Source organism: Stegostoma tigrinum, chromosome 37 (genome assembly GCF_030684315.1).
Source record: "Stegostoma tigrinum isolate sSteTig4 chromosome 37, sSteTig4.hap1, whole genome shotgun sequence".
Taxonomy (NCBI): Eukaryota; Metazoa; Chordata; class Chondrichthyes; order Orectolobiformes; family Stegostomatidae; genus Stegostoma; species Stegostoma tigrinum.
The window spans coordinates 11,729,161-11,739,713 of NC_081390.1; the positions used below are offsets into that span (position 1 = coordinate 11,729,161).

At 41.1% G+C, this 10,553-nt stretch overlaps 1 protein-coding gene across 1 annotated transcript; it reads right to left on the reverse strand.

Moving 5' to 3' along the window:
* Nucleotides 1-636: 636 nt before the first annotated feature.
* Nucleotides 637-1,092, reverse strand: sprn (shadow of prion protein). Its single transcript, XM_059640264.1, has one exon. It carries the CDS (start codon nt 1,090-1,092, stop codon nt 637-639), a length of 456 nt encoding a protein of 151 aa, XP_059496247.1.
* Nucleotides 1,093-10,553: the final 9,461 nt, after the last annotated feature.

The window sequence follows — 10,553 nt, forward strand, 5'->3', positions numbered from 1 at the left end:
GAGTAAAATCAATTTATGCCCATTTTTAGGAAAAATTTAAGACAACACAGTGTAGAGCTGGATGAACACAGCAGGCCAAGCAGCAGGAAAGCTGACGTTTCGGGTTGAGACCCTTCTTCATCCAGCTCTACACCATGTTATCTCAGATTCTCCAGCATCGGCAGTTCCTACTATCTTAGGAAAAATTTAGCCAAGTTTACACAATGGTACAATGTTGCCTTATGCTCACAATAACATATTTGAACAGGCTAGCAATAGGAAAACCAGAAGGGACCAACGGAGCATTTAACTTTGTCAGAGTAGTGAAAATTTGAAGGTTGATGGAAAATACACATACTTTTAAAGATAACTTTGTAACAATTTGGTGTATTTCAGTTCCTACACAACATAGCTTTAATTTGCAAAGGGATGATTGTTGCAGCAAAAAAACCCCTACAAATGCACTGTAGTTTGATTCTTTTGGGAAACTGTGTTAAAATTCATAAAGTCTTCTATGCTGTCTAAATCTATTCAACACCATAAAATGAGTGATATGTCTACGAACATTTAGAACCATACTAAAAGTACTAGTAAACTTCCTAAAAAGAATGATGATTGTAGCTCTGGTAAAACCATTGAATACTGCTTTCTAGGGTTTTAAAGTTGGAAATATTTGAAGGTAAGCACGGAACAAATGGATGACAAGCTGTAGGAAGGCCAGAATGATGTGGCAGAAGAGGTCCAGACTCGATAGCTGTAAACTCCTCCATCGAATGTGCAGTTTTTCACTGGGATGCAGCTCATGTTCACATAGCCCTGCGTATCCTCATCCCAGATCAGCCTTGACCCCCGCAGTCTTCCAGCCGCGTATCCAACTGCAAGTCCAGCTACTGCCCCAGCCGCAGCTCCAGCTACTGCCCCTCGTGTTTTGGAGCTGTAGGACCCATAGCGACTGGGGTATCTGACCCGGACCCGGGGTGCATGGAAGCGGCCACGGGCTGAACCCCGAGCTGAACCTCGAGCTCCTCCTCTCCCTCCCTTGCAAGTGGCATTTTCGCAGAAGATGGCTACCAACAGAATGACCATCCAACAGACAGCTGTGGTTCTATTCATAACGAAGCATTCAAGACACCTGGAAAAATTAGGATTACTGAGATGTATTAAAACCTAAGGTAGCTTCTTTTATTAAACAAATGGCACTGAAATCCAGACTACAACACAGAAGAGGAGCAAAATGCTACTCAGAGTCAATGGCTGGGAATTTTCTATGAACTCATGCACACTGATGTTTTTCAAATTAGAACTGTAACTAGTTCATTTTCAATCCTTAATCTCCATAAGAGGTAATGGACTCAAGAATTTCTAAAAAAAGACAAATAATTGAAGATGATGGAGACCTGAAACAAAAACAGATATTGCTGGAGAAACTCAGCTGGTCTGGTGGCTCTGATGACCCACAGAATACATACAGCATGGAAGCAGGCCATTCGGACCAACAAGTCCGTGCAGACTCTTCCAAAGAGCATCCCATCCAGTCCCACCTCTCCCTACCCTATCCCTCTAACCCTAAGGGGAGCAGACTTGAGGCATGGACAGTTGTTGAACTGGGGACTGGTGCAGGTGATCAGTGGCTTACAAGCCCAGTCAGACCACAGGAGGAAACTCCCTGCGCTGATCTACTGCAATGTAATGTTTAGTTGTAATCTGTCTATCTGATTGTAATATTTATCCTTTTAACTTTTTTCTCATTTTCTAACAAATACTGTGAATTACTGGAAAGCAATGTAACCGTTTTATCTCTTTATTTCTCTATTTTGTAGGTAAAATGGCACCATGAGGAGTAAAACTGTTAAGTTTTCACTGTAATTGCGTACACTTGACAATAAATCTAATTCTAACCACGCATTTCCCATGACTAACACTCCTAGCCTGCACATCCATGGTCATTATGGGAAATCTAGCATGGCCGATCCACCTAACCTACAGTCAATAAATGTGGAACTGAACAAACACAGCAGCTCAGACAGCATCAGAGGAGCAGGAAATTCAACGTTTTGGCCTGACAATATTTGAAATCCAGTAACGTTGGCTTTCTTGCTCCTCTGATGCTGTCTGAGCAGCTGTGTTTATACAGCTCTACATTTATTGACTCTGGCTTTCAGCATATGCAGTCCTTACCTAACCTACATATCTTTGAACTGTAGGAGGAAGCCGGAGCACCCAGACGAAACCCATGCAGACAATATGCAAACTCCATGCAGACCGTCACCCAAGGATGGAATCAAACCTGAGTCCCTGGTGCTGTGAGGTCAGCAGTGTCAACCACTCGGCCACTGTGCTGCCTGTTTTATAAAATTACTGAGTCACTAGACTTGAAACATTAACTCTGCTTTCTACCCACAGATGCTGCTGAGTTTCGCCAGCAATTTCTGTTTCTGCTCAAAAATTTCTAATGCATGCTTATAGCATGTGAGACACCTCATCACAGGCAAGAACGAGAAAACCTACCTTTAAAAGTCACTTCTGTAAATCCAGTAACGGAATTTCAGATGTATTTGTTCTACCAGTTTTTGCCATGTTCTTGTCATTGGATTGTATTTTTTTGTTTCATTGTCCCTAATTGCTGCAACATTGACCTTGTAATTCCACATTTAAATTAACCCAGTAGTTTAACTTGGTTCCTGCAATGCTTGGTCTCAGGGGACACGACAGAAGGTCAGTGGGCTGACCAACAGATTGTGGACACAGGAGTTGTGTCTCTTTCTACAAGCTGAGTGAACTTGCTTGAGGTGAACTAAAGAAGTGAGAATCCAATGGGATATTATTGTGCTTGGGAGAGAAACTGCCCACTTGCTCCCCTGCTGCAACTATGGATAAAGCAAATCCATTGTTTTTACAAGGTTTTTATTAACAATGGTTCCCTCTCCTCTAAGCTGTTGTGTATTTAAGTGCCACTATATATAACTGGTCTGATACATGTTCACAAACTGTATCTATTAGGTGCAGGCAAGAGAAGCAGTTAGATCATGAATTATTTCAATTTAATTATTTTCTATACTTACTCATACCATCAAAGTGTAGAGATTTTTTAACATTTGTTTAACCACATTGACCTTCCTTTGCATACCCATTGTACCATCACACGGCCTAATCTACACTCAATGGAAATTGCACGCTCCCTTCTCACTGTCCCTGCAACACAAAGTGAAAATGGTTAAAGACAGCCCAAAAAATAAAATTGTACACTCATGACATAAACAGAATATTGCACTTTGAAACATTTGACACAACTAGAATGTATTGTTTGAGGCAAACTAGTATAAATGACGAACAGAATGAAAACATTGTCAAGCCCTTCCAATATGCACATGTATATTGAAACAGTGAATGACCTAGCTAAAGACTATTTCTGAGCACAACAAATGTGTTTCACAATGTCACAAAATATGATGGTTAGGTAGTAGAATTGGAACTGAAGAGCAATGATTAACATGGTAGACAACACAGACTATGGACTGGGCATTTAAATCATTAATGAAACCTGTTATATGTGCTCCAAATACTGAATTAAATAACTTCTCTTGAGTTGAAGTCCAGTTAGAAAAGTTGGAATCCTTGTTTCATAACAAGAGGTTAGGGATGAAATGTTGCATTTAGTTTAAAGTGCCCCTATTTATATAAGAGAGGTAATAAAGATGTGTCAGAATTATTGAAATGGGAGGTTGGAAATGATAAAAATATTGAAACATTGTAGCTTTATTCATTAGAAAAGATTTTAGAGAGTGAATAGTGAACAATAGTTTCTACAATTGGTATATGAGAATTAGACTCAGGATTATCACCAGTAGCCATTGCAATTCAAAAATCAAACCGCTTATAATAAATAACTAAGAAACAGAAACTGAAATGAATAGTCAATGAGACTCCACACTGAAAACATATTTATTTTATATTATTCATTCAGGGGGATGGAGATGTCACTGATGGGGCAAGGTTTTTGGCTATCTTTACTTGCTCTTGAGAAGGCGGTGGTGATTTGTCTTCTTGAACCATTGCAGTCCATATGCTGTAGATGCACCGGTATGAGAGAGGAAGTTCCAGGATTTTGACCCAGTGACAGAAGAAATAGTGATGTATTTCCAAATCAAGACAGTGAGTGGCTTGGAGGGAAGCGTGCAAGTGGTGATGGTTCCATGTATCTGCTGCCCTTGTCCTCCTAGATGGAAGTGGTCGTGGGTTTGGTAGGTGCTGGCTAAGGAGCCTTGGTGAATATCACTCTGTGTCAGTAGTGGAGGGAGTGAATGTTTATGGATTTGGTGCCAATCAAGCAGTCTGCTTTGTCCTGGATGGTGTTGAGCTTCTTGAGTTTTGCTGGAACTGCACTGACAAACACAAGTGGGGAGTATTACGTCATGCTCCTGATTTGCGCTTTGGAGATTGTGCACAGCCTTTGGAGAATAAGGAATTGAATTACTTGCTACAGGATTGCTAGTCTCTGACCTGCTTTTGGAGTCACAGTGTTTATATTAATTAGTCCAGTTCAGTCTCTGGTTAATGGTAACATCCCAGGGTGTTGATATGTCAGACAGTTCTGATGAAGATATCTATCTACAAGCCCAGACAATGACATTTATTTTAAAAACAATGAAAATACAATAAGGCATTTCAAACCAATATGGTTAGTACAGGAAGCAGAGGAAGAAGAGAAGAATTTAAGTCAGAATTATCCACCACTAAAAAGTAAGTAATTATAGTGGCAGTTGGTGGATTTATCGCTAGATCCACACAATGAGATGCAAATGGGTCATGAATGTTTTTCGTTGAAGTATAATCACACACTTGGAAGTACAGTTTTCATTGGTCAACATACACTACTGTGCTTAGTTTGGTTCATGGTTTGGAGACTTTACAATTTTAGAAATAGCAATTTATAATTTCAAATTATCAGTTCAGCTGTGCAAATAAATCACATCAGACCTCATGGGTTACACAATATTATTATAGATATTTTAAATCAACCTATTCAGAGATGTTAATGATAGCTCTCTGTAGCAGGTGAGATTCAAAACTGGGCATTGTGACTCAGAGACACTAACACTACACCAAAATAGTCCTCTTCACAACACTATTGTATATTTATACTACTCTACATTTAATAGTACAGCATTGTTGTGCTACCCCTGATCCATATGCTTCTCCTCTTATCCCCTGCTTATTGTAACACCACAATTCCATAAATCATTAAACCATGTTATTTTAATTTCTTGAGAATTTAACAGAAATATCCTTAGGGTCTCTTTACTTATGTCACCTGTTCCTGCAGTTGAGTGCGTCCACAGCAAGTTACAAAGAGACAAATATTAAAACCGTTGTTACTGCAGAACCCCCAAACACAATGAACACACTGATCATTTCGAAACATTCCATACATCACTTAAAACACATTATGTTTGTATTTCTTGTCTAATTTTACCATTTATAATAGAAACAGCCTATGTAATCTCACCACACTGTAATTACATATTCTCATGAACAGTTTGGTAGTACAGCCCCTCTGGCAAGGGCTATAATTACAGTTAGCTTGGTCCAATTAACTTCACTCTCTAATCTTGGTACACCAGAAGACTTGGACTTAATCTTGCCTCATCCTGAGCAGCACTACAAGAAATTGATTTGCACACCATTAAGGGAGCAGATAGTTTGATATGTTCTTCTGAAAAATCATTTTTACAGCATTATGATCTGATCTTGTGACATTTTGCAATGCATTCATCTGGTTAACTGTATAAATTGATATTTAGATGGATATATTTCAGTTTCTTAACAGCACCTGCTGGTCGTGTGCTGAGAGGCTAATTCGCACAGAGGATTCTCAGAGCCACTAACAAAGGAAGAATTGCTGAGGTGGTCTCCCAGTGCCTTGTTATAGTGGAAGACGAGCGAGCTGCAACCATCGCTGAGAAGCTACATCTTGCATTTCCAATGGGAGGCAGCCAAACACACCCTTCCAATCGGACTGAAATCCAACAAGCCCCTTACAGTGGCTCTTTATAATGGTGTGTGAACACATAAACCCTCTGTAAGACACCGAACTTTCTCCCATTTCTGTTCCATGCAATGCTAACATGTCTCATTGTCCACACGGTTGATCCTGCTTTTCCAAGGAGTGGGTTCAAATTTAAATTACCAACCTGTTATTTAGTCCAGCAAGGAATGCTGAATCCAAATTCATCTTTTCATGCACCATTGATGATCGCAGTTTGGATCCGAATCTAACATACACTATTCATTGTGTAATTGCTTGAGGATTTGTTTTACTAGAGTTCATTGTTTTTGAATAAATCGAGCGTGGCATATTCTTTTTTCCTTTTGTAAATCGTTTTTTTTGTTTTCAGAACTGCCATTATCCCCTGTCTTTGTTTGACAAACCCTATTTACCCACTCCTAAATGAAAAGCTCGGTAGTGTACTCACCTCTGGCAAGGTCTAGAGTCAGTGTGACCGCCGAGCTGGATTGCAGTCAATGGCGCGGGACGAACACTTAATTCGCTCGCCTCTCTCTGTGTACCTCCTTCCTCCTCGGCACACCGCCAAATCCTAATCGGATTATGATTCAAACCAGGGACAGTCCTGAAGTGAAACCGGTCCCTGCAATGTCACCGGATTTGCCGGCAAGAATTTAGAGCAGACTATGAATGCAATGAACTGACTGGGTACCACCAAAACAGGAATGAAAGACAGAGACAAAGAAAGCAAATCCCAAGTAGGAGGGGCTTTGTAACGACGACGTGCTACATATCCCCCGGGTTACAGTTACGAGAAAGAAACGCATCTCCGCCTTGATAATGAAATCTCTTCACATTTTATTCGCCATTACTGGAAGAATTGTCTGAAATACATGTGCAGATCTATTTTATTTTACATTGTTTGGGTTATTTTAGCCCGGTGTTTACTCTTCTGTATATTTGGATTCATCTTGTTCTATTTCCAAACCCAGGGCCTCTTTATTAAATATCAGTTTCCTGTGTAGACATTGTTTTTTTTAAACAAGGCTTCCATGGGATATGGGGATGGCTGGCAAGGGCTTTGTCGCCCATCCCTAAGTGCCCTTGTAGGATGAGCTCGTACAATTATTTCAGAAGGTAATGCTGAGGCAACCACATTGCTGTGGGTCTGGAGCCTGACCAGGTCAGCATTTCCTTCCCTAAGGAACATGAGTGAACCAGAGAGTTTTTACAGCAAGCAGCAAAGATCACTACTTCAATTCTGGATTTTTGTTCACCGGGTTTGAATCCTTTTCCCCAGAACATTAGCCAGATTATCTGGATTACTAGGCTGGTGGCTGTTATTATTACATCACCAACTTCTCTAGTTTCTAAGGTCTAAGGTCTGACAAAGTCTTTGAATGGTTTCAGGCATTCTGTAGGACTCTCACCCTTGATTCAATTCTGATGATTGGAACAATCTGAAGACAGTTACTGCTCCAGGTGAAGCATGAAGCATCTTGCCCTCAGCCTATGAGGACCAGACCTGGCCAGGCCAACAATGAGACATTTGCTGTAGTCAGTCACACAGCAGCATGATATATTGTACAGGAGACAGAGTGTAAGGATTGCAGCTGTATGTTGTGAAAGGGCTTTCGGGGAGGTTACTACATTTGGTTTTCCTGTCAACCAACATCCAAAACGAAAGAGAAAGATAATGCAACCTTAGACTATTTACCCTCATGCAATGTCTGATGGCTACATTTGCCTTTCTGGAAGAATGTTCATGCTTATTTATGCTCATTAGACCTTCTATGTAATGGTGAAGCAAGGTGTTATAGAATGATAAAGGGTCTTTTAGGTCCTAAAGGGTCATAAAGCATAGATTTTTCTGGGCTTGGACTCAAATTTGGAGGGGCCACTGTAAAGAAAAATCGGTGGCTATCACGTCATGGCAACTCCAATAGTTTTACGAAGTTGTTTTTGCTTTTAAATAAAGCTCCTGCAATTTTTGACATCTCTGTGAGGTTCAGACAATTCCAGTTGGGATTTGGCCTTAATTTTTCCCAGCAGATAGTCAAGCATCTCTTGAACTTATACAAGGTACTGTAAGCTAGGAAGGTTACCATTTGAAATGTAAAATAAGTCATATTGGTTATGTAGCCAGGCAGAATTATGTACATGTTGATAAAGCAGACCAGGCAGCATCAGATGAGCAGGAGAGCTGATGTTTAGGGTCAGGACCCTTCTTCAGCTGAAACGTCAGCTTTCCTGCTCCTCTGATGCTGCCTGGCCTGCTCCATACTGTATTATCTCTGACTCCAGCATCAGCAGTTTTTGCTATCTCAAAAGCAGAGTGGCACTGTTTTTGGCGTATTTTGAAGAGACCTGACACAAGGAAGTGATTAGTTCTTCCGCATTTCTGTTAATATCCTAGAAGCAAAACAAAGAACTGCAGATGCTGTCAATCTGAAATAAAACCAGAAATTTTTGGAGACATTAGCAGGTCTGGCAGCATCTATGAAAAGCAAGCACACTTAACATTTTCAGTGCAGTGACACTTCCAGTTCATAGATGCATAGAAAATAGGAGCAGGACTAGGCCCTTTGGCCCTTCAAGCTTGCACAAACATTTAATATAATCATGGCTGATCTTGCAATCTCAGTATCCCATTCCTGCTTTCTCTCCACACCCCTTGATCTCTTCAACTGCAAGGGCCATGCCCAGCTCACTCTTGAATATATCTAATGAACTGACCCCAACAACTTGCTGTGGGAGAGAATTCCACAGGTTCACAGGTCTCTGAGTAAAGAAATTCTTCCTCATCTCAGTCCTGAATGGCACACCCCTTATTAGACAGTGACCCTTAGCTGTGGGTTTCCCCATCATCAGGAACATCCGCATCTAGCATGTCCAGCCCCATCAGGATTTTATGTTTCTGTGAAATCATCCCCCCATTCTTCGAAATTCCCGTGAGTAGTACAAGCCTAGTTGATCCAATCTTTCTTAATTTCTTAGCCCTGCCATCCTGGGAATCAGTCTGATGAGTTACTGAGTTATTTTAAATGTATTTTTGTTATTCACCCTTGTATTCTGGAAGGAGATTCTTCCAATTCAGTTAAGATGCACAACACCAGATCTTGTCGAAAAAGGGGAGGCAAACAGGCATTCTTAATAAAGGGTGAAAACAAGGAGCTGGCACAGTCAAAAGAAAGCCATTACATCCCAAAGCATAAACCCCTCTAACTCGCTGACAGGGCTCTCAGGCAAACAGTCTCAAAGGAGATGCTGTCCCCTAATTCCATTTGTGTTTAAAAGCAACATCTAATCCAAAAGCACAGACTGCAGAAACCCCTTCCCCTCACCCTGTCCCTGTGTACATAATGGGCATCATTATGCTGTTTGAGCTGTTGATCTGAAAATGACTCTAATATTGGGAAAGAGAAACACCAGCTGTGCGTTCATGGTACTTGGATACATTTAAAATCAACAATATCAAAAGAAAAATTCGATGAGGTCTTGGCCGGGGGCAGGGTGGTGAGGGTTGGAGTGGAAATAACCTGCAGTGGATGAAGAGATAACAAGGTGTAGAGCTGGATGAACACAGCCGGTTCCTGCTCCTCTGATGCTGCTTGACCTGCTGTGTTCATCCAGCTCTACACCTTGTTATCTCAGATTCTCCAGCATCCACAGTTCCTACTATCCCTGCAGTGGATGAAGAGTGGGCTGAGAGTGTAATGAGACCGGCTGATTGTTTGATAGAATGTTGGTATGGACATGATGGACTGAATGGCCTCTTCTTTGCTGTTGTGAGTCTAAGATCAGTGTTCGCATTAGATTGTTCCTGGTCAATTCAAATGCATATCAGTTCCCAACCTTGCTTTCAACTCAGAAATATCAGTACGATACCACAGGAGAAAGACTGAAGCAGCATCTTTTTCACACGGTTAGGAAAATATCCTGACGGGGAAGGCGAACAACACGGCTCAGATTAAAATATCAAATGTGAAGGAAATAGCCTCACTCTAGTGAAATGAGTTTAGAAGGATGAGAGGGGATCTGATTGAGGCGTGTAAGATTATTAAGGGATTGAACACTCTGGAGGTAGGAAGCATGTTTCCACTGATGAGGGAGTCCAGGACCAGAGAACACAGTTTAAAAATAAGGGGTAAGCCATTTAGAACAGAGTTGAGGAAAAACTTCTTTACCCAGAGAGTGGTGGATATATGGAATGCTCTGCCCGGAAGGCAGTGGAGGCCAAGTCTCTGGATACTTTCAAGAAAGAGATAGATAGAGCTGTCAAAGATAGTGGAATCAAGAGTTATGGGGATAAGGCAGGAACAGGATACTAATTGTGGATGATCAGCCATGATCATAATGAATGGTGGTGCTGGCTCGAAGTGCCGTATGGCCTACTCCAGCACCTATTGTCTATTGTCTTTTGAAATAACAAGCCCAAAAGTGGAAACATGCGGGGAGCTATCAATTAAACGCAGATATTTTCTGAACAACCTCGTTCTGAGGTTTTGTCACATCTCTTTAGAGAGTTAGAACACAGGTCTTCCGGCTAGAGACAGTGCAACTACCACAC